At 42.5% G+C, this 25,535-nt stretch overlaps 1 protein-coding gene across 1 annotated transcript; it reads left to right on the top strand.

Annotated features, from left to right (window-relative positions):
- Positions 1-102: 102 nt before the first annotated feature.
- Positions 103-23,182, top strand: PCYT2 (phosphate cytidylyltransferase 2, ethanolamine). The gene is made up of 13 exons (XM_088474784.1): positions 103-223; positions 6,228-6,316; positions 8,138-8,299; positions 10,192-10,258; positions 10,350-10,431; positions 11,196-11,240; positions 18,043-18,181; positions 18,817-18,899; positions 18,973-19,050; positions 19,213-19,278; positions 19,457-19,522; positions 19,867-19,955; positions 21,084-23,182. Exons 1-13 carry the CDS (start codon positions 144-146, stop codon positions 21,184-21,186), a joined length of 1,149 nt encoding a protein of 382 aa, XP_088330910.1. The 5' UTR covers positions 103-143; the 3' UTR covers positions 21,187-23,182.
- The last annotated feature ends 2,353 nt before the right edge of the window (positions 23,183-25,535 follow it).

Below are 25,535 nucleotides of genomic sequence, written 5' to 3'. Positions count from 1 at the left end.
GGGTGTAATACAAGTCTGCCCAAAGTAGAAATGGCCGCGGTGTTGGAGGTCGCTTGCTGTTTCTATGGTAGCGCTCCGTGTGCATCACTTCCGGGGGCGCGCCTTGGTGACACTTCCGTTCGGCTGACACTTCCAAGTCCAAGATGATTCGGAACGGACACGGCGGCCCCGCCCCAGAGCGGGATATGTCCCGGAGGACCGTGCGGGTGTGGTGCGATGGATGGTGAGATGGGCGGCGATCTGCTGCCGTTATTCTCCCTTACGTCACTGGGCTTAATGGAGAGCTGCGCTTTATACGTGTCTCTACAATATGTATGACAGTGTACAGCATGTGTGGGAGTATCTGCTGTTCAGTAGTCACTGGTGCTGCTCCTTCTCGTTCTGTATTATTCTATCTTAGCAAAAACTGCGTGAGCTATGTATTACTACGTATGCATATAAAATTACATATATTTGTGTGTATGTATATACAATATAAATGTTTTGTGATTATTTTCACTACTTAGGGTGTGGTTACATCTCACCAGGATGGTCACATTGGCATTGCTCACATTAATGTTTGTGATACAGTCACATGAATGACACCAGGTTGCAGGGTTACAGCAGGTCATGTTACATCACCTAGGTTTTGCACAGTAGATGGGTATCTTGTTTATACAGATGTCTACCAAAGCTCATTTTTAATACTGTATTCTGTGCAACAGTGCCCTACCTCTGTGTGCAGGTTACAGTGTCCGTGACCTTGCTCAGATTACACAGTGTCACTTGGGAACTCATGCCATGTAGTGAAAGTTTATTAATTGGTTATCTCCTCCTGAACTTGTGGCTGAGCAGTGACAACATTAGTACAACGTGTCCTGTGATTGTGAACTTTGTGCTGCTCCCAGTCATTTCTGAGTGGTGATAAACATTATTCTGAAGAGTAGTATTTTCCCTTCGTAAGTGTGATGATTATGATAAATTTATCAAACTAAAACTTTTTGGTCTGTAAGAAAAACCTGTAGATCTACTAACTCGAAGCAAGAAGAGCAAATTAGGATTACACTAGTTTTCTTTTTCTTTTCATATGCAATGCAGCTCTGTACTTGTCATATAAAATGTAGCACTGAACATTTGTTACATACAGTACTGGTTTTTTTTTTGTTTTTTTTTACCAATTTTAAAAATGTTTGAATAAAATAGATTTTGGGGAACAAATAAAAATTGCAATTTATGTTCGTGTCGATCCCTGATGGGTTAGTATGTGTAGGGGCACCACAGTGTTCTTAGGGGTGGTGGGGGGGCAAGATATATAATTGCATTTTGGCATTGGCACATATATATATTACACACACACACACTCGTACGTTCACATTTATGTAAAAAAAAACATAGAGGACTCTATTGGGATGGACATAGCTCCCTGAACATCAAATGCAGATACGGTAATACTATATTAGTATACGATTACAACAGTAAGGTGCCCATTTATTATTTATTGGGTTTTAGACCAGATAAATAGAATTTCTTATAACTGCTAATCGTGGATATCCGAATTTAATTTCCACTCGGATGTATTAAAAATCCCATCCAGGGACACTCGCACCGGTAGGAGTCCGACCCTGCAATAAGTAAACTGATCACATCAGCGATCGCTTTACTTTATGCTGCGGACCTACTGTGCATGTGCGGTCATTAGATTGTGCATGTGCGAGCGGCTGTTACTGGGCAGTGATGCGGAGGATCCCACTCCTAGTAAATTGGGCAATATGTAGCCCATAGGCTACAGTCACAGCTATTACGATTTGGAAACAGAGGCATACATTCAGGGGATATTTACATTTTGCGTGTATCCCCCCATTATCCCGCAAAATATGTATAATAAATCTGCCCGTAAAACATAGCTGTAACACGTGAGTGACTTACCTTCAAGAAGAAATTGAAGAGGAAGGATACACTCAGCTCCCACCCTGGCTGAGCTGTGCATGGAGACTAATCTTCAGCTGAATCTGGTGGAAAGAGTGTGGAGGGTCATGGGGTGCCACAAAGGGATGGGGGTGCAATGAGCAAAAGGGGCATGTTGTGTCCACGGGGGGGGGGGAGACTTAGGCGGAGCTACGGTGGAAGTGGGTAGGATTATTTGAAGTGGGAGAAGAGAAGGGCGTAGGGCTAGTCCCAGGGGAGGGGCCAGACCAGTTATCCTGTGACCCAGTACATTACCTAGTGCTTCTCAAATGTTTTGGGGGAAGACAAGTCGCCCACTTATCCGTTCCGTTCCAATACCCATGAGTGTCTGATTTTTTTTTTTTATGTCCCACTCAGGACTGTTCCATTTTTATTTATTTCATTATTCTAAAACAGGATTGATTGATTTATTACTTCCATGTTCATGTATTTTATTTTCACTGTAACTGTCAGTCGAATCAATCAATAAGATCTTTTAGTCAAATACTAAACACTACAGCCTAATTTCCAATTATATAAATAAGGATGTTGCTAATCTATTAGCAATGAAATGTGTAAAAATGATATGAACAGATCCGTGCATTATGGTGAGGGTCCGAGGGAACAGACGTACGCTTCTAGGAAACCTTATACTCATTGACAACTGCAGCAAGTAATGTATATATTTAGATACTCTATAAGAACTTTCTGGAGGTAAAACTCAAAATTTAACAGCAAAGCATAATCTTCATTCATATTTTAATCATGTCCTGAAAAGTATCTGTACATACTTTCCATCCTAACTTAAATATTCTTTACTGCTGCTTTTACCTATAGGTTTAAAGTGCTCTACATAACCTGCAGCCCAGTAGCCACTATATTTATGATTCGTACTACACAGGAGGGGGGAGTTGTGTGTTCCTAGGCTAACTCAGGGTGTTGCGTTTCCTCTTATTGATTCTTCGGATGGGTTATACAATTTAGAGAGTGTGAGTCATGTGCTCATCCCCCCCCCCCCCTCCAGCAGTAAAGCAAATGTGTTCATCATAAATGCCGGTGTTACTGGTTTATGAAATGCGTCACCAAATATCTTTTTAATTATAGCAGGCTCTGTACTGCGCGTAATTCAGATATTCTAGTTAATTAACTAAATACTTAAAATGACGATTTGGATCGAGATAGTAGCTAGAGATCTGTCTAGAGATAGTAACATGTTTAATAGTCCATTAAATCAAGTGAAATATACATCTTAACTATTTTTTATTTTATTTTTTTAATTAAAACATCCCTAATATAGGTGCAAGTAAAAAGTCAAATTTACATTAGATGCTCGTGTTCCATTCAATAACCTATGAAGAGGCGAGTGGATGAAGGTGTTCTGTTTATATTTAGAAGAAACTGAGATATTTGCAATTAAAGCTAAATGTAACATTTGACATAAATTGGACATAACACCTTTATATAGAAAGTGTATTGGTAAATAGACTACCAACTTTTAAAAATAACATTGTTACTATGATCCCCAGGTCATAACACCTTCATCTGCTAAAAGTAATTTTTCGCAAAAATTGTTGCATAACACCTTCATCCACTCACCTCTTCATATATATCTTTGAAGAGTAATAAAAACTGATGTGATCAGATTGTCACGTAATGATAGTTGGTCTGAACTCTGACCCCTCCCTCCGATGTCAGTGATGCTACTACCAGAGCGTTCTGGCTGGATACATCTCTACAGTCTCCAACACATCTGTTGATTTCCGTATTTACTCAGCACATGCCACCTCATTATGAAAACAAAGACCCTCCTGAAAACAACTAACAGTATGCACAACCACAAATGTATAACAGTATATAACAAAGGAATAAGGCACATAGAGATGCACAGGGTTGGGTACGGCATCCGGACGGTCGGAATGCTGGCAGTGGAATCCTGACGGTGAAAATACCGGCGATTTTCGGTAAGTATTCTAAGGCTAACCCAAATCCTAAACCTGCCCTACTCCCGCCTGCAGACTTACCCTAACCATCTCCCCGCAGTAGCCTAACTCTCTCCCCTCGGCATCCTAACCTTCCCCCCCTCCCGCAGCCAAAGGCCGGTACACATCAGGCGGCGTTCTCCCATCTCGTGCTACACATCAGATGGGACAGCATCGCTGACAACTGCATGCAGGTGAATGCTGGATGGAAAGGTACATTGTACAGTCGTATACCGGATTGTGCCGTGTGTACTGCTGCCCGGTATAGCCTTCCATCGGGTGTCGGGTAAGCTGGGATACATGTTGTTCTGATATGTTACCGGCCTAAAGCTGGGCATCCACTATACAATTTTCTGTCAGGCTGGTTGGAATGAAAACCTGGTAATGTATGGGAGCAGATGACAATCGTCCATTTTTAAAACACACAAATTTAACCAATTTGAACAATTTTTTTTGTCCTTTTGTCAGTGTTTAAAACCATATGATCGACAGTCATTTGTTCCCACACATTATCAGGTTTTCATTCCAACCAGCCAGATTGGACAGATATCTGACAGGAAAATGTATAGAGGATGCCCAGAATTACTCGCCCCTCTCACAGCCTAACCATAACCCTAATACTTATCATTTGAAGTTGTCTGCATTTTGATCCGTCGGGATCCTGCAGCTGGTATAGTGTTCTGTTGGGATTCTGGCTGTCGGGATGCCGACTACTTCCCGATGCACGGGCAAGCTACAGAGAGGTGTGGATGTCCCAAAAAGTACAATGGTAAAAAAAAAAAAAAAACCCATTGTACTGGCAAATAATCTATATAATAAAATCAAACACTGATCATAGAAATAGATGATGGGGGAGCGAGAGATGTAGTAAGATGGGGAGCACTGAAGAGAGACCGGAGAAAATATAGAGAGATAAAAACCCAGGCAGTGCCGGGACTACCTATTTTTATGTGTTTTTAGGGGAGTTTTTTGTTCGTTTTTCCAGCTTACACATTTAACCTGTTGGAAACTTTAAGTTTGGTTATGCTGCTGAATTTTTAATGTTCTAAAAAATATAATAGCTGGCAAGTTTTAGATTTCCGTAAATTTTGTCCACTGTTAGATTATTAAGATGTACTATTGATCAATGTTTTCTTAAAGTTGTTACCATGGTTGGTTTATGATAAGAATAGCACAATATGGAAGCTGATGAGCCTGTAAGAAATGGCATACACTTGTGCACAGCATTCTCTGCTGTAAGATGAGAGCAGTGGCCTGTCCTCTGGGAGGGGATGTGCTATGGGTTATGTGAGGTGAGGATGGGAGTGTTACATGAACTCCTCTCATGTCAATCAGAAGATTACTTGAAACCTTGCGTGTTCCAATTCATTCTTTCAATGAATGTCATCAGTAGAATGATTTAATATCACTCCTTGGCCTGCAAAAACACGTGTAGCAGCGCACTCCTGACACCTGTGAGATGTATTTTATTTTTATTTTAAGTTTCCTTGATGGGACGTACGTCAGCTCCTCAGATCAATATTCTGCTATTAGGATTTGTTGTGAGTTTGAAAGCGCCATTGTGTAATATCGGCAAAGCCAAATGCTTCATCCTACCTTAGCTCCTGGTTTCAGACATTGTGGTCTTATTGATGTTACCCATGGTGACATGGCACACACACGCGCACACACACGTTTTGTGTAGTTGTTTATTTCACCCACATATCAAATATATTCTCAGAGTACAGTTCTGTCTTTGTACAGCCATATAAGCACTCCTGACAGCTTTTGTTTACCAACTAAAAAGATTTGGGGATCTATTCACTAAGCCTTGGAGAGAGAGTAAAATGGAGAAAGTTAAGTCCCAGGCAATCTGCTCCTAACTGTCATTTTTCAAACACAGCCTGTAAACTGACAGGAGCTGATTGGCTGGGACTTCTGTCTCCATTTTATCTCTCTTCAAGGCTTAGTGAATAGACCCCATGTTTTGTTATATTATATTCTTGGATGTTATTTCATTCCTGTACTATGTACAATGTTTCTATTGCTCGTATTAATGAAAACTACAAATGTGGATTATTTTTTCCCCCCTGAATCTTTTCCATGTTAAACGGAAGATAAGTAAATAAATGTTGTGCATTAGACTTGTGTATTGTAATGTGCTGCATTATACTGATGCATAGTGTGGAATAAAGCCACTTGGTCACTAAAGCAGTATTGTGTGAATGATGAATTCTAGCACCAGAGATAGACGTAGTATATTGTTCTTGTCTTCCCTTCCTGTAGCCTGGCTTAGCTGGGGATTTGTATGAGCAGATGAATGAGATTTCCTGTTTTGTTGTACAGCTATGACATGGTGCATTATGGACATTCCAACCAGCTCCGCCAGGCACGGGCCATGGGAGATTACCTGATTGTTGGGGTACACACAGATGGTAAGTGGTGTGAGCACCCTACTGTATCTTATGTGGGGACATGCCAGCTGATTTCATGACACTGTTATGTCTTAGGGAGACTAGGGAACTTGCTATGCACTCAATTGCAGAGCGTATTTACTACCAGGGAGGTGACTTTATCTCACTTTCAAAAGGTTAGCACATACTAAAATAATGTGGTCAGCAGTTTCCAAATTGGGGGTTCAGAAGTGCAACTATACATTAGATCCCTTCCTTATTCTATGACTTTAGGCTCTGCCACATCAGTTGTAGTGTGGAGTGCAGACTGGTGAGTTCCAACCACTTAACTGACCATTTCTTTTTCTACAAAACCGCCCAGAAATTGTAATGATTTTCTTTTTTATTTAATACATTTTAAAAAGTATTTTAATATATTAAAATATTTTATTTAAAAATAAATATATATCTAGGGCAGGCCTGTGGCTCTCCAGCTGTTGTGAAACTACAAATCCCAGCATGCCCTGCCACAGTTTTAGTATTCCCTAATAGTAAAACCGTGGCAGGGCATGCTGGGACTTGTAGTTTTACAGCAGCTGGAGAGCCACAGGTTAGCCAGGCCTGATCTAGGGGGTGTTTAGCACAACTCCCCCATCGCCCCCGTGTCCATAGAACCCATTATAAATAGCTTCCCACCACTGGCAATGGTCCCCCTGGTGGTCATAAATCCTAATAACATTACCCCCCGCTCCAAAAAAAAAAAAAACCCTTAACAGTAAAAAATAAAAAAAATCCCTGTAAAAAATGCCAATTTCTTTGCTCCTCTTACCTTGTGACAAGTTTTTTTTTAACCCTTCCCTACTTAAGCTAGTTCCCTCCCCGGAGGTTTAGCCTCCCACCCCCATGGGTAACCCCACCCCACATTCAGAGCGTGTGCCAGGGGGGACTGATAATCAGTCCTCCTGCTGTAACTGATCTGTGCACAGGCAGAGAACCGCCAAATAGTGCACTGCCGCATCACTGCCTAGGGGTCCAGGGAGTCCGAAGATCCGTTCTGTACATGTATGGAATGGATCTCCTCTTCTACAGCCGGGACACAGAGTGGGGCTGCGTGGTCGTATGTGATGCAACCATGCCAGCTGACGCACAGCTGGCGCTGATCACATACAATGCGCAAGGCAAGTGGTTACAAACCAATAGCCTAACCTGTACACCAATTAGGAAAATGTACACTCCCCTGTGAGAGTTGAGGTCTGTCACGATTTCATTGCTGCAGCAGCCAGGAATATAATTGCTGCAGGATCTTGTTGTATTAATGGCTGCATGCATTATCTAACCTGATCTTGTTATCAGGTTAAAGCCTTTCTCTTCAGCTATTCAATCTCTTGGATCTTGGTTTTCACAATCTCTCTGGACAGATGAATGGTTCACTATAAGCTTACTTCTGTAATATTATATATGGGGCCTATCTCTCCTTCAGACTTTGTTTCTGGGTCTGTCCATAACTTTGTGTATTGTACCAAAATATACTCATTTACATTTTAAATATGAGCCCTGTTCATTCCCTGCTTTGAGTTGCAGTGTCCACACAGTGGCTGCAGGAGAAATACATGGTGGTTTCTCTGACTAGCAGCAATAACTTTGTATTGTTCAGGTCTTTTAACTTTCTGTAATGAAGATCTCCATAGCTATAAACTTTTTTTAATAAGTTTCCTAAATGAATAAAGAAGGACCTCTCGTGTGTAGGATTTATGCCTTTACTCATATTGTTCTATGAAGTAAATTGACATAAACTTGACTGATATAAGTAAGATATGTTTCCACAGTGCTGAGTCAACATTGCTTTCAATATAATCTATTTAGAGGAGATTTCCCGTCACAAGGGGCCACCAGTCTTTACCCAGGAAGAGCGCTACAAGATGGTGCGAGCCATTAAGTGGGTGGATGAGATGATAGCCGGTGCTCCCTATGTGACAACACTGGACACACTGGACAAGTACAACTGTGATTTCTGCGTCCATGGAAGTGAGTAGATGAAAGGGATTTTACATACGATGGTCACTGTAGAAGTAAATGGTTGTAGTCTCTTGTCGTTTTGTGTGTACGATAATCTGATAAATCTAGGAAGTCTGTGCAGGTCATGCTGATCTCCCAGCCCTTTTGTTGTGGATACAGGGCCTGATTCAGAGATAGACAGAATTGCATAGACACACACAAGCAAATGTGCAATTTCGTCCATCTAAAATGCTAATGCAGCAGGTGGTGTCTGTAGGAAACGCCTCCTTGCTGCATCTGCAATCTCAGTACTGCGACCTCGGTCGCAGCCTGGGATCACCTGGTATCCCCTTTGGCAGGGCTGCGGTAGCCTTGCAGTTCCTCTTTCCTGCCTGGGGTGTCGCTCTCTGCTCTAGTGCTTCTAGCGGTATCAAACTTGTGCCCTTCAGCTGCAGTGGAACTACACATCCCAGCATGCAGTGCCATAGTTTTGCTATTTGGGCATGCTAAAAATGTGGCAGGGCATGTTGTGTTATGTAGTCCCACAAAAGCTGAAGGACCAGAGTTTGACACCACTGAGCTAAGTGTTTTATAAGCACCCAGACAGGAAAGAGGAACTGCATGGGTTGTGACAGGAGCAGGGTGCTAGAATGAACACTACAGTAGTGTACAGATGCCTTTTCTATTAAAAAGATAGTTGTATACAATATGAAGTATAACATTAGGGTGCCTAAGCTGTCTGGTTGCTAAAGCTATTCTTGCTCCTGCAGCCACCTGTTAGCCATTAATTCCACGTTGCCCCACATAGAGCACTGAGGGTTTGGCATTTTGCACCAGCCGCTGTGCAGAAGCTGTGCATATGAGCTAGTTCTTGCACCCATTATGCCAGAGCGAAAATTCTTTCTCTACGACGCACAACCACTACACCAGGGCTGAGTGATCTGTCTACCAGCCTAATGTAACCATCACACTATAAATAAAACCTCGACTTTATGCCACAAGCAAGTCTCTGAGCAGACGACCAGTGCTGCATCAGAACTTTCCAGTTGAAACCATAAGACTAAATGTAATTTATGTAAGAATAAAGTATATGCCTTCAGTTTGTTGATATCTAGTGTATCTAATGGCTCCTGATTTCCATCTGCATTATTTTCCCAAACCATCTGGTAGGAGAAGCCATTGGTACTGTGGGGCTTATTTACGAAGTGTCAGGTTGTAGAACCGGCGTTTCTGATCGTGTTTATGCCTGATATTTAAAAGGGCAATGTTTTTACTAGCCATGCCTTTCTAGTAAAAGCATTGCCTCTTTAAATATCAGGCATAAACATGATCAAAATTGCTAAGTTTTACAACCCGACACTTTGTAAATAAGCCCCTGTGTGTGAAGCTGCAGATATCAGGAATATAATTTAGATTGCATAGTTGTCTTTATAGTCAGAAGCCTTCAAGGTTCATATGGGTACCCATGCAATCAAACCATGAACTAAGTGGTAAGAATATACATTAGAAATTGACCCCACAAAAGCCGTAGCTCAAGCAGCAGTTATAGTTCAGTTTAGCAACACACGGGGCCTAATCCAGCAAGTGACTCAGACCACTTCTGTGGCTAATGCAGTCTGTAAGTACATTTATAAGAGGCTGACAGTCTGCTTCTTTCAGTCTTGTCCATCATGCCCAGCAATGATCCTGTAGTCTGGTCACTGTTATGTGCATAATGTTTACGTAATGTGAAGAAATTTGGCATTTGTGTAACTTAAATTGTGATATTATTTATTTAAAACCTTTTAATGACACTTCAGTTCTGTTTCCAGCCTGCTCCACCATTATAAAAGAACACAGTGGTAACAGCTGTGTAGAACAAATGAGACTGTAATGAAACTGATACACAGAGTACAAAGTTTTCTTTCCTTTACACTCTTCAGATGACATCACTCTGACTGTAGATGGTAAGGATACGTATGAAGAGGTGAAGCAGGCTGGAAGATACAGGTCAGTGGATGCTGAGCAGACACCTAGGTACTACAGAAGACATAATGCTGTGTAGAGTGTGCTTTATGCCCGTCTCCTACTCTTCGTTCAGGGAATGCCAGCGCACACAGGGAGTGTCAACTACTGACTTGGTGGGAAGGATGCTGCTCATGACAAAGGCCCATCACAGTGTAGTAAGTAACGTATAGGTGATTGAGTAGTGGGGATTGTGCTAGATGCAGTGTGTTGTGTAGATGGCACAAGAGTATATGGTGACGAGTGACATTGCGGCTGAAACAGTGAACAGCTATGAAGCAATCATGGGTACAGAAAAAGCAGCTTTGGGTACATTCTAGAGACAGCCTATCTGTCTATTGTATTTCATGTGCATTTCTTTATTATTGATATATTGTGTAGACTTGCAATATTAGACTCCTGTATTGCTATTGAAATGTTGTTTATTTTCGCACAATATTACGTTGCGGTGTAATATGCTTCAATAAAAATACTTTAAAAAAAACAGCTTTGGGCACCTGGCCTGGAGAGAGATTATCACATGGTGGGTCAGTGCAGCTAGTAAAGCGCTATCATTGACCGGTCCCTTACACAAAAGGGAAGCAGTGTGTTTTATTTATTTTGGGGGGGGGGGGGGGGGGCAAACAAAGATTCTGGAGTGTGTTTATTGCCAGCCACCTGTGCATCACTGGACCACCTGTACCAATGCACTGAGATTGTGCTCTGTGTCCAGTGAGAGTTCGTAGATTAGGTTTTCATGAATCAATATGACTGCCTCCGCAGTGTAGGTAAAGTTGGACCTGAGAGGAACCAATGTACTGGAGAATTATTGTTTCCATACAATTGTATTTTAATTGTTGCTGCATGCTAATCCTTGCTGATTGCTTTGCGGCTGTGCTCAGACCATCTTACTGTCGTTCATATATATTTTTTTTCCCTACAGGAAGCTACCCAAGATTATAAGCGCCACCAGGACAATTTCGGTAAGGTGAGTATACGCTTCCCCCACTATTTAATTTAGTAACCTTTATTTATATAGTGCCAGCATATGCTGCAGTCCTGTGCCATTGGTAATAAGCCAGTAATACAAGAAGACTGCATAATGACAGACAGACAGACAGAGAGATCACAGGACCCTGCTCGCCATCTTACAATCTCTAGGGAAATAGTAGTTTGAGTCCAGCTAGTTTGCAATGGGGAAAAGTGCATAGCTGGGCGAGGTTATGTGATCCAGGTACACTGCAATGTTGGTTTGGGGAACAGAAGGTTGCTTGAGTATAGCATGAGAGAACATATAAGTTTTGAGTGCGCTATGTGTAGAAGAGCCTAGGACTGATAAGGAATTTGATGAGCTTGTCTGAAGAGCGCTTGAGGTTTTGGAGGCTTGGGTAAATTTTTGTTGTTTGGTGGAGGGTATTCTATAGAGTGTGAGTAAGTAGTGAGTGTGCTTGAGAAACACCGATCTCTCGCTGAATGAAGGAGACCAGTGAAGAGATGTATGTTGGTGCAGTGTTTTATATTGGACTCTAGAACCTAGACAACCAATATATGGACTGATAGCTGTAGGGATGAAAGCCTGGTCAAGGGAAAACCAGTAATTACAGGAGTCAATGTGGGAGATTAAGAGTGCATGAATTAAAGTTTTTGTAAAGTCGTTTGTGAGATTCATGTCTATTCTGAAATATTTTTTTTTTTTTATCATTATTTTTATTGAACAAAAGTTATACACAGCATTTCTTGGTATATCAACGACATGGCATAGGGAAAACTTGTAATCCAATAAAATACAAATAGCCCACAGATGAGTCTGTATTTTACAGAGACATATCATGGAATACAACATACTAAACATATAATTTCAACCTGCATACAGAATCTGGAGTATGACATGAAGTAAACCTTATTCTAATAATAGGATCCTAAATGATGCATCTCACATTTAAAACGGTGTCAATCATTTTTCAAGTACCTCCATGTTATACCAGGTGGTCAAGCTCACCACTCTCTGCATTTGTTCCTTGCAAAAGGCTTTAGATACATATTGGATGTGAGGAACGAAGGAAAGGAAGGAAAGTTCTATGTCTGAGATGACCACCAAGCTTGAAATATGTGTTAACTGATTATGAGGTGTCAGGTAGGTAGCCTCTGTTGGCTGGTGGGATTATTATTAGTTTAGCTTTTGAAAGATTGAGGTGACATAGGGACATCTATAATGAAATTACCTTAACACTGGTGAGAAATCCTGAGACGATAGGTACTGATTAGGTTGATATAGAGAAAGAAACGCCTTTAAGTGTAGTCTGATAAGTAGAATGGGAATCGGGATGGGACAGTGTCTTGGACCTATAGAATATAGTGTCTGTATGAGTGTTGAGTGGGGAAGAGTGAAAATATGCAAGAGAGATTCAGGAGAATAAGAGGTGCCTGGCGGTCTTTAAATTTAGCAGTTATCAAATCATTGACCAACTTAATCCTTGCAATCTCTGTGGAATGAAAAATGAGTTGAAGGGGGTCCTATAGGTTATGTAAGGCGAGTGTAGGATAGCCTCTCAAGAAGCTTATAGAGACTGATTAGTGAGGCCATAGGGACCTGTTTACATTTAAGGTGAGGTGGAAATATATATATATGGCTAACGCTGCTCCTCACCTCTATGGGGGAATTCAAGTGTTTTGTGCGTTGGCGGCCACTAGATGGCGCCAACAAACCAAATTTGATTATTGCACAAGTCTTGACAGGAGCTGGACAAAATCAGACTGTCTTTATTGAGACATAGGCAATTTCCAAATTGAAACTAGCGTTTACCATGACCATCAATAAGTTATTAGAAAAAGTTGGCATATAGTTACCTGATCTTGTTTTTTTTGTCACGGTCAACTTTGTGTCAATGTCCAGAGTATGGCGATCTGCCAATGTGAAAATCAAAATTATTGGTGGCATGCAACTGGGTCCATTGGTAAAAGACTCTGGGGGTGATTCAGCAAGGATCGCATGCAGGCAGCTTTGCAATTACGTCCTTGCTACTATGCAAATGCAGCAGGAGGTGTAAGGCACCCACTTCTGCATTTGTGATTCCAGCACTGTGACGGAGGTTGCAGGCTGGGATCACTATTCTGACCGTCGTTGGTGGATGGCGCCGGGCCGCCAGCCAACTGAGTCAGCTTGCTCAGGCTGGCCGGCTTGCGAGGCCAGGACACTGCGTCTACGCCGTCCCTGGGCTCGCCACTCCCGGGAAACTGGACAGACACGCACCCGTTTTTGGGGATGCTGGGCGACCCCCCCCCCCCTAAATGCCTCTCCCTGTCAGAGACATAGAAGGGTCTCTGTGCGACCACGCAGGACCCATTCTGCACACTCGCAGAATGGGTCCTGCACACATGCAGATTCCCGATTAATGCTTAATCAAGCCCTCTGAGAAGATTTACACAAAAAATGTGGTAGATAAAGTAATATTTGTGAACTAGGAATTGTGCCGAGTACTATTTATTTATTTATTTTTTTAAACCGATGGTTTCTTTGTGGGATAAATGATGCGCGGCATTTAACTGTTGCCAACATGATCTTACTATTATTTTTTTTTTCCCGTCATTTTTACGGGAATTTAACTGGTAATACATATTACAGTATTTTGGTAGATAAATACAAGCTGTATTTCCTTATCTTTTTCTCTCCTATTTATTGTCCTTGGTTTTTTTTTTCTCTGTATTATGTCACAAGTTTGGCATATATTCATAAGTTACTTGAAATACAAGTGTCTTACTCAGCACTGAATAAGAGATGCGAGAAGACGTCTCATGTGACATTTAGATATCGCTTTACATTCATTATTGCTGTCACTAAGGGGATTTCAAAGTGCAGTGTTGTAAAATGCCAATGAAACTCCAGCCCTCAGCACATTGATTGCCCATTCTTGTCTAATACCGATAATATAGAGAAGATATTTCACCAATTCATATTGCTAGGGTCTTTTTCTGTTCTGGGTCTGATGTGGCTAAATCCTGTTAGCATAGTAATGCTTATGTTCTATTATTTCACTATGGCACAGAGCAGTGGCGTAAATTCATCCCAGACGCCCGGGGGCTAGTTACAAATTGGTGCCCCCCCTCGTCACAGCCACTGACACTGTAATGTAGCATTTCACATATACATACATTCGCAGTCGCACACAGAATATAGGCATGCCACATATAATTTTATTCAGCAGAAGCTGCTTGTGTGTCCTATTCGCATTGCTGTGCAAATACGACATATTTGAAGGAAAACATTTGCACAATAAGATGCTCGGCGCTACCGAGTCACTCTGCGCTCACGTGTTACGTGTAACGTTGTGTGTAAGGGGGTGCGCCGGGACTGCTGCACAGGTCTGATGCTAGGGCTGCCGCCAGGGAGGAGTGTGACGGGGACTTGTGGGTGAGGGGAGGCGCCAGACGTGTCACACTGCTGAGAATCTGCTGAGGAGCAGCGACTCCAATGAGTAGGGACAGGCAAGGTGGCAGCTGATGGTCTGACACTGAGCTCTCCACTAGTGTATGGTGGCTTCTCAGGTGCCAGGAAGAGGTGACATGTATTGGGCGGCTGTGACTGTACATAGTATATAGTTACAGCCCTAAGTGAGGTGAATATATTTTGGGCAATGGAGGAGGTGCTCCTTCCGTGCTGGCGGCAGGCGCCTCCATTGTCTCCCATAGTTCTGCCCCTGGCACAGAGGCCCCCCATACATAGGTTGGGTTATTAGATACCTCACCAGAGTGATGGAAGCCAGGGCCTACACAGGCTGTGCTGTCAGCTAGTGGCTTATCTAAGGGGGGTCGAGCAAAGCAGGTGCTCTGGGCACCGTCGACGCAGGGGGTGCCGCCAGCTGCAGTCCAGGACACAGTAACAAACATACCGCCGCTGGCACCAGGTAGTACACTCGTACTACCCGGCGGCGGTGTGTTTGTTTTGGCAGCCAATGAGAGTCAGACAGACTCTCATTGGCTGCTGCACCCACGGCCGGAATCTGGCTGGAGCTCACTCATGAGCTCCACCTTCTGGCTCCCGCAGTGGGTGATGGGAGAAACGTCATGACATCTCTCCCATACTGCAGAGTGGGCCGGGAGGACGGAGGAGCGGAGGAGCGGACATCGGCAGGTGCGGGGATTCAAGTAACTGTTGTTGTTTTTTTGTGTGTCTTTGTTTTATGTATGTAAAGGGCACTGGCACTGCATAGGGGAGGACTACTACTGGGGCACTACTGGGGGCCCTGCATAGAGGACTACTACTGGGAGCACTATATAAGGGGGACCACTATGTAAGGGCCACTACTGGGGGCACTGCATAGGAGGGACTACTACTGAGGGCACTGCATGGGTGGGGGGGGGACTACAGGGGCACTATTTAAGGGACACTAAAGGGGGTACTGCATAGGGGGGCACTACTTTGGGCACTGCATTGGGGGACCACTACTGGGAGCACTGTATAAAGGGCACTACTGGGAGCACTGCATAGGGGGACCACTACTGGGGGCACTGCATAGGGGGGACCACTACTGGGGGCACTGCATAGGGGGGACCACTACTGGGGGCACTGCATAGGGGGGACCACTACTGGGGGCACTGCATAGGGGGGACCACTACTGGGGGCACTGCATAGGGGGGACCACTACTGGGGGCACTGCATAGGGGGGACCACTACTGGGGGCACTGCATAGGGGGACCACTACTGGGGGCACTGTATAAGGGGCACTGTATAATTGGGCACTATATAATGGTGCACTGCATAAGGGGCACTGCTACTGGGGACATTGCATAAGGGGCACTACTACAGTGAGCATTGCAAGAGGGGCACTACTACTGGGGGCATTAAGGTGCATATGGAATGGAAAGGAATGTTTCCAGAGTGACGAGAAACGGTGGTGTCATGTTGACCACCCCCATTTTCCAGTGACCACGCCCCTTGTGGCATGTGACCACGCCCCATTTTTTGGCACACACCTTTGGCGCGCGCACATACTTGATGGGGGGGGAATCCGTTTTTTAACTTGCCCTGGGCTCCAAATATGCTAGTTACGCCACTGCTGCCAGCACTCACTGTTACTAATGCTAATAGATTGGATGGGGGTAACCTTTACTTATACATGACATTGCTTATGACTAAACATTCAGGACCTAATTCAGCAAGGATCGCTGAATCAGCTAGGATCGCACGCAGGCAGCTTTGCAGTTGCGTTCCTTGCTATTATGCAAATGCAGCAGGATGGGTATGACACCCTCTGCTGCATTTGCGATCCCAGCACTGCGTTGGAGGTCTCAGGCTGGGATCACCATCGCCACCATCGGTGGTCGATGGTCGTGATGGTGGACGGCGGCAGGCAGCCAGACAGCTGAGTAAGCCTCAGCTTACTCACTCTGACCGGCTAGCGAGCCCAGCAGTCTGCGTACATCCATGCAGTCTCTGAGATGGCCACTCCCCATTTCCGGAAACGCTGGCCGCCCCTGCCCCTTAAATGCCTCTGCCTGTCAATCAGGCAAAGGCATTCAAGGGCTTGCGAGCGTGTTAGAAGGGGCCCATTCAGCACACTCACAGAATGTTTCCTGCACATGCGCAGGTTCCTGATAATCGGGAATCTGCGTTCAGCAGTGCACTGCTGAATCAAGCCCTCAGTTGCGGGTGCTGCTCACAATGTGCCGTGTGGGAACCCCAGCAATGAATGGCACACCAAATAGCAGCTCCATAAGTGGCACCTGAAAGATCTTAATTGAAAAAAATGTCCAGAAATATGTACACTGGTTGTCCCAAGCTTGAAAGCAAACACATGAACTTGCTGAACTGAAGCTGCTTTAAATGCCATTTTGTTCAGCACTATTGTCTCTGCCATCTCCCTAATGCATATGTCCACACTAACCGTAGGTTGGTGCTAATAGCTATTATTATAGACATGTATGACCATTATTGCAGTAACCCATACCAAGCAGCAAAATAATTTGCTTTAATTTTCTAAGCTGAACCAGAACTACTGTTTGATCACTTTGGGTTACAAAACATTTTTGTTGTGCACCAATAAATTCCTCCTTGTCTCTTCAATCACATAAGTGCGTATATCATCTGGCCTCTTCTCATATGTTCCCAACAAATAGCTTATACTCCATCATGTGACTTCATTATCTGAAACTTTTCTGCATGGACATGTATACTAGACTCTGCTAAGGCCAAAAATACTTTTTCTAAGTGGTGACTTCGACTATTATCTTCTCGGTAGAAGAGAGTTCCCTTTTGAACTCTGTTTTCCTCCTGGCATTCTCAAATCACACTAAACTGATACCTAGGTGGTTATTTACTAAGCATCGGGTTCTACTAAAACCCGGCGTTCTGCCTGAAATGTAAACTGTGTCGCTAGTAAAAGCATTGCCCTTTTTAAATTTCGGGCATAAACACGGTCGGAAGCACCAGGTTTTAGAACTCGATGCTCGGTAAATAAACCTCTAGTATTAAGGGCGCATGATAAGTTAATGATCACCTATTGTGCATTTTTCAGTGATGTCATGTCTGTTGCTGCTCCCTGATGACTCTGTTCGTAACTGTTGCTTGCTAACATGTTGAAAAGCATAAGCGTTCATCTATGGTGTACTTGTGACCATGCTTTGCCATAACTCCTTCCTATGATATAAGTTTTAGGGTATAAACCTTGTTATTTAATTTGGTAACATGTTTTCCAGCATATGGTTTCTAATTATATATTTGCAGGACTGGTGTTTTTTTTTTTTTTTTCTTTTTAAGATTCATAAGCTAATCTTTAAAGTGTTGCATTATGTAGGATGCCAGGGGTCACAGTCCATGGACAGGGGTGTCTCAGTTCCTTCAGACATCACAAAAGATTATGCAGTTTGCCTCCGGGAAGGAGCCTGAACCTGGAGACTGCATTATATATGTGGCGGGAGCCTTCGATTTGTTCCGTATCCTTTACATTCTATCACCAACTGTACCTGTTGTGTTCCCCCACAGTCACTCCCACCTTACATCCATTTCTGTTAACGCTCTGTATAACCTTGCTGCCAACATCACCTGTTCTTTTATATCTGTTTCCATTTTTGCCTTATAAATGGTTTACATGGCGTCTTCTACTGCTTATGTTATTAATTCCTATTACCTTTTCTAAATAATTCCATGTACCTTTCTCTTTACCTCTTCTATTTTACTTGGGCCTCATACACACTGTACTATATGATACACATGGAATACACAGAATAACTAACTTGTTTGATGCCTTTGGAATCCTACAAAATGGAGCGATGATCCGTGTTTCTGTGAGTATGATATGATATATGTGTGTCTTCAGTTACAAAAATCTACAAACCTAACACACAAGAGGCTTATATAGAACAGTGACTATCAACAAGCAGAAGTCTCAGCACCTGGAGGTCTCTGAGAGAAGGTGGTGAGTGTATCTTCGGTCACTTTTGTGCTGTACTTCGTTGGCTTGTACAGTATGTGTAGTATTTATCCACACATCCGGCTACCACCAAATCTTGGGATCTCTGTATGGTTCTTTATCTCCTGAATTTTTTGGATCCTTCATAATTTGCTGCAGATATTGGTCATATAGACTTCCTGGAGAAGGTACACAGCTTGGCACAGAAGCCATATGTCATTGTGGGATTGCATTTTGACCAGGTGATTAGGAACCCCAGTGACTTCCATATTGGTTTGTGTTCCTCTCCTGTATGCTAACAATGTCTCTCTGCAGGAAGTCAATCACTATAAGAGGAAGAATTATCCTATAATGAACATCCATGAGAGGACGCTGAGTGTTTTGGCCTGCAGGGTGAGTAATGCCTTGTGTTACTAGTATGTACTTCTGCAGTGAGCAGCTTTGTCCTTACCTGTGTTTTCTGTATTTCGCCCTTTGTCTGATTGTCATCTCCTCTTTCTTGTCTCTTCGTTGCACACTTATTCTGCACTGTTGATCCTTTTTTTGCCATTGCAGTATGTTTCGGAAGTCGTCATTGGGGCTCCATATTCCGTCACTTCTGATTTACTGGATCATTTCAAGGTAAATTGTGATTAGCAAGAAGAACAGATGCGAATGAGCACAGATTATTTGGGGGGTAGTAGTGTTTGCTTAGAGAATTAGGCAAGCATGTTGTAAATGGCTCACATGAAAATGAGACAGAAGCTGTTGCTTATCCTTTTAGCTTCAGAGCAGCGTAATAACTTATTTCTAACTTTAGGTTGATCTTGTTTGTCATGGAAAGACGGAGGTTCTTCCCGACAAGGATGGGTCTGACCCCTATGCAGTGAGTGTCTCACAATATGTCCTTAGACAGCTACTCTCATATCGAGAGGATTTGTAGCTCATTTCTATGCTTTTTGTTTCTTGATATGAGCTTGTACCATTCTTGGCCACTTGTGTTCCCATTGCATCTTACGATCTGCATAAGCTTTTATATTTGTAGCCTAAAGGCGAGTTGAGTAATCTAGATTTCACTTGTGTCTCTTCTGTTTATAAACTTTCATCTCATTTCCCCTTAGGCAGTCCTAAATGTATCTTTATTTGTTTGCAGCGCTCCTAATATCTGTCAGTGTTCCCCCTATGCTTTTCTTTTCCCAGTTATTATTTTCTGTCATTTCACTATTTCAGGAACCTAAACGGCGTGGCATATTCCAGACGATAGACAGTGGCAACAACCTCACAACTGATGATATTGTGCAGAGGATTATAAAAAACAGGTCTGCATTTGATGGGGGGTTGTTTGCCCATTAGTCTAAGACTATTTTTCCTGATATTTCTTAATTTTCTTCCTCTGGTTATATTTCCACCTACTGTCCATAGACATCAGTCTAATCTTGGACCTTTCTACTGCTATTGAATTTGGCCCTGGCTTACTGGATGTATTTTTTAATGTTCCTCAGTGTAATTCAGACAAATATCACCAGGACAAAATGGGTGTGGTGAATGGTCTTCATTTACTAAGCAGTCATTTGTAGCAGGACCAGGATTTGTGTATCAGTATAGCAGAGGTGACCTTACCATTTTGTAACCTGTGTGAGGCATCTTACATAGACTGTAAAGCTGAGGATCATCTGACAGAGGATTGTGTAATGTGTACACAGTACAATCTCCAGTAAATTGGTCTGATAGCATCTTCCAGGATGCTGTTAATGCTGGGTACACACTAGACGATATGTCGTCAGATATGGCGGATCGGAGCGACATATTGAGCACATTGTCTAGTGTGTACCTGCTATATCGCCGACTATGCGCACTCCAGCACGTTGTCAGCAACATCCTCCGTCAGCCCTACATGTACAGGGATGTCATTAGCGAGGGCCATGCTGCCAAATGCAGCATGACCCCCCCTCCGACACTGCCTGCATCGGCAAGTGTGCATGCACCCTGATGCTGGCTCCCGCGTCGGGTCCAGTTGCCAGCGATGTTAGGCTGGGTACACATCACTAAGTGTGCCAGCTTAACGGTATTGTAAACAATTAGCAGTGTGTAGATGCTGAGGACCGATCTGTTGAAAGATTTTTATTTTAATTAATCGTCCACTATACAGATAATCTGAGCAGTGTGCACAGGAACACGATCTTTCCTCCCGATCACTAGGGCAGATGAAGTTAAAACATTATATAGCGTGTGCGTGTGAATAACGGAGGTTTTCCTCGCAAGGACAAATCGCGAGTTCATCACATCTTGAGTAAAAATTGTACAGTGTGTACCCAGCTTTAGACTTGACAGAGTTGAAGTCTCATGCAGCTACATCTTCATATTTTAAGTAGCACCATTTGCATGGCTAACTACAAAACATGACTATTGTATTCTACAACATATTCTTTAAACTATTTATTCTGTAGGTTGGAGTATGAAGCTCGAAATCAGAAGAAGGAGGCAAAGGAGCTGGCAGTGCTGGAGGCACAACAGAGACGAGAGAGAATCATAGAGGGACAGGAAAACTGAAACCTTCCTTAACACACACACACACACCTACACACACACCTACACACACACCTATCTACCAATAACTGTACTAGTCGGTCATCCCAGCAGCTGTATGTCAGGCATTCTCTCACCTGCATTACATCAGTGATGCTGTGGGTGATGTAGGGATCATATGCGCCCATTGGTTTCTGTATAAAGTGTGGACGCCACTCAACCTAGTACAGGAAGATGTCGTTAGATCTCCAACTAAACCTGTCACTGCCATATAAAACGACATTTGTGTCTTCTAAAAACAAAAAATGGATTTCCCTAGGCAATTGTAAGTTAAAACATAAAAAAGTTACTTTTAATAACTGTATCTGAAGATAAAGTGGGAAGGATCATTAACTGGAAGAATATCTGTTAAACCAGTCTTTTATCTTCTACTACTATCCCATTTGCATTACAGAGTAATAGCACCAAAGATGCAGTAGATAGCAACTCTTTGAAAGACGTGGCTGTCTTCTTATGTAAACCGTTTCATATTCTAGTATACATGTTCCTTTAATTGTTCTGTACCATGTACAGCCAATTGAAAGGATATTATTTATTGCACTGTGCAAACTGGACCAGTCTTGTATATCACCACCCCCATGATTCTTGGTGCAGTGTAGCAGGGCTGCAATCCTCTCCTAGCAGAGTGTGTTCACCATCAACACAGATGTCCATATTATGGGTTAAATAACAGCTGCCTGCAGTGTACAGAACGGCCACTAGGGGGCAACACCAACCATTTAAACTAAATCACCTGTTTGTTTATTCTATTATGTCTATAGTGAATGTGAAATTAAGATTTTCCTCATATAATATACAGCGTGGGCTTTAATGGAGAAACAAAGGCTTGATTTGTGTGCAGCTGCCTGTTGATATGAATAATGCAAAACTGCTTATACTGGGAAACAATCGGTTTTTGCATTTAAGTTTATTGTTTTGTCATCCCTAACATACCAGTAAATCGTCTCATTTACATAACGGTTGCAGGACATTCCGGAGTTTGAACAAATAACTTCATCTTTCACATGTATACAGCTACATTACTCTGGGAGCACAGAAATACACTGATGTATAACTTCCTTCATCATCAATCTTTTATTGAGAATATGAAGAACCTCACACTACCATGGGCCCCCAATACTCCCAACTACCTACCTTCCATCCATCAGCATTCCTTATGTATTATTCTTAATTTATAATGCACTGACATATTATACAATGTACAATACAGAGGGGATCATGATGCAAAGAAATGACATGAATGAGAAGATTACTATGTAAGAGGTGTGGGAAATACTGGTACATAAGGCAGTATAATAACCAGCTGTTGGTGGGGAAGAGTGTGTGACTGCTGTAAGGCAATAGCATTATCAGTCATCAATACTGAAACAGACATGTGCAACTGGCATTTCTGTGCAGCTTTCATGCTTTCAGCTTATGTCCTCCAGCAGAACACCTCTTCCCCCCCCCCCCCCCATATACCTTTCATCACAGTCCAACAGCTTCTCACCTTCCATACAGCAGGAGCCTGCACATATCACATACATTGCACAAGACTCTGAGAGACTTGTATGTGACCCGCCTTCCGTCACCATATGTCCTACCGTTTACTCTACTCTTCCATCTGTCAGTGTACCTAATCATCCCTTCTACACTACACCACCATCCAATGTATACCTGAGTCCCTCACAGCCCACCTGCCTTTCATTTATAGTAGCTCACATTTCAGTCTACTTTCAGAGTTCCCCAGTTCTTCTTTTTACCAAACCAGGACCTATCACCAATGCCATAAGCTGTACTATAGCAACATATTTACCAATATCTGGTCTTCTATCTATCAAATCTCCTGTAATGTGCACCAGATGTATCACTACCTTCCTACAAACGTCCCATTAACACTTTCCACTCAACAATGAGATGTTAGGGCCTTGTGCAGAGATTTATCTAAATGTCTTATATTAAATAATTTTAATTGTTTTAATTATTATAAGCTGTTTATTTGGTGTGGTTTTGTGAAATTTGTATGTAAGCTGCGTTTTTCTTATTATAAAATGTATGTTGTTTGGCTGGTAAATACAGTGTGACAATAACACCATCGGACCATAGTAACAGTGTCCTCTATAACCTGACCAGTCTACCATAACCCCATATGGTCAGAACTGTCATATATGGTGCCACACTTGTATGTACATTTGTAACAGAGACCTGGGGGTAGATTTACTAAAGCTTCTAAAACAGACAAGTGGCAGTGTGGCCATAGCAACAAATCAGATTGTCTCTCCTTTTCTAGAATGCAATAGAGAAATGAGAGCTAGAATCTGATTGGTTGGTTGCTATGGGCAGCACCAGCACTTCTCTGTTTTAGAAGCTTTAGTAAATCTACCCCTGGTGGGTTTGGTGGAAAGGCCGGGTCACCCTCTGTATAGGAACTTTTAAGGCAGAATTTATTTAATGTTTTTGCCACGGAGATGTGAATTTATTGGACAGCTGACCAATAATGACAAGAACCGCAATATTTTACACTTGTTAGCCAATGTACCTTTTACCGCAAGGAATGCTAACGTTCCTGTGTATAAATAGCTGCTAGTGACATTCCAAGTGTTTACAAAAATATTTTAGACATGGAAAAAAAAGATTTATACATTAGGGATATCTGCATCTCAGCGCTAAATATATTTCTTAACATGATTATTCTAATTTGTAACAAGATTTCCTGAATTGTGAGGACTGATATACACGCAATGCTGAAATAATAATTCTGGAAATGGATGTGCGGCTTTCGGATTTAGGGTAACCTTAGAACAAACATATTAATCCGTTGTGGCTGAACTTTAACAGGATAGCAATTCTGTAAAGTTTAGCGCCACAGCGGGATTTTGACTAGTGGTCTTTTGTCATCAGACTGTGACAGCCGGCCTCCCTGTGACCACCTACACTGTTCACACTCCATCCATTGTCATAAGTAGCTGCTGATCACTACATGCGTTTGTTGCAGTTAAAGGAAAGTGCTACATACACATAGGAGTCTATGTACTAAGCCTTGGAGAGAGGGAAAGTGGATGGAGATAAAGTACCAACTAATAAGCTCCTAACAGTCATTTCTCAAATACAGCCTGACAGGAGCTGATTGGTTGGTACTTTATCTTCCCCCACTTTATCTCTCTCCAAGGCTTAGTACTGTTATATTCTTTCTGACTGATTGTAGAGAGCAATGGTTGGGTAGAAGAACCTCTTTTAATCCTATACTGGATGTTCTGTATCTCATGTAAAAATGGTGGTCTGCACATTTGCCAAATACACCCTTTGTGCTCCATCTTGCCTCAAGATTCACCTATTTTAAAACGGGAAGAAATTTATAGCAAGAAAACAAGTACCATGTACACATGTGCATGAGAGATGGCTTTCATCATGCTGGGGGTATTTCTATCCTAAGCCTACCAGACTTCCTGCCTGCAAGATAATTGAAGGGAATTGCAGCCAGCCTATGCAAGCCTAAAATAAATGATTACTTGGGATAGTAGATTGCTTTGTGGGTACAGAACAAGATTACATGTAATGACAAGTTAGGTTGTGGAACATTTACCTTTTATAGCTTTCTGAATGTCACCAAGACATAACATCTTCATCAAATTCTATTTTATGTTTAGATGACCAACTAAAATGAATCATTCGGTCAGTTGGTATATTATATATGTTTATTCACTGTAAAACATTGTTCACCCTTCCTATCTGAGGGTTTGAATTGCAAACAAATTTATAAATGTTATTGGTCTTACACAGTTATGCTGCTATTTGTAGCTATAGCCTTGTCCTGTAAAGCAGATGACCTCCCACCAGTCTCAGATTCTGCATAAATCATCACTTAATGTAGCTGCAATTACTTACCAGCAGTTACTCCCCTGCCTTTAATCAGTGCTCAGGCAGCAAATCAAAGGGTCAGATTGGAGACCTTCAGAACCAGGGTGATTAATACCAAAGCCTGCTACAGAAAAGTGGGCGAGAGGAGCGTTATGGAATGTTGTTTATCAGTTCGAACATCAACAGGAAAAACAAAGTGAGTGGAAACTAGCTAGATAAACATCCACCTCCATAAAATACAGAGGGCCATATTCAATTTTGAGCGAAAAGCCGTTCTCTGCAAAACTTTTTTACCGATGACGTCATTTTCGCCAATTCCACTTTTCGCCTGGTGCGCAAAGTCAATGATTCAGACCCGGCGAAAAAGTATCACCTAGGAATAGGTGGCAAGAAGAATTGCAGAATTGGGGTTTTGGGGTGCAGACTTCCAAAAACCACCCAGCACCCCTTTTATTGCAGGTTGCGGCAGGTGTATT

Source organism: Taudactylus pleione, unplaced genomic scaffold, assembly GCF_031769625.1.
Source record: "Taudactylus pleione unplaced genomic scaffold, aTauple2 ptg000016l, whole genome shotgun sequence".
In the NCBI taxonomy this organism is placed as follows: Eukaryota; Metazoa; Chordata; class Amphibia; order Anura; family Myobatrachidae; genus Taudactylus; species Taudactylus pleione.
This window is presented reverse-complemented; position numbering and strand designations above follow the sequence as displayed.

What these genes read in the sequence shown, in the direction of transcription:
- PCYT2 (XM_088474784.1), top strand. Translation starts at nt 144, where the DNA reads ATGATTCGGAACGGACACGGCGGCCCCGCCCCAGAGCGGGATATGTCC. An exon ending in CGGGTGTGGTGCGATGGATG is followed by an intron (nt 224 to 6,227) that starts GTGAGATGGGCG and finishes TTTGTTGTACAG; the next exon opens with CTATGACATGGTGCATTATG. An exon ending in TGGGATTGCATTTTGACCAG is followed by an intron (nt 18,900 to 18,972) that starts GTGATTAGGAAC and finishes GTCTCTCTGCAG; the next exon opens with GAAGTCAATCACTATAAGAG.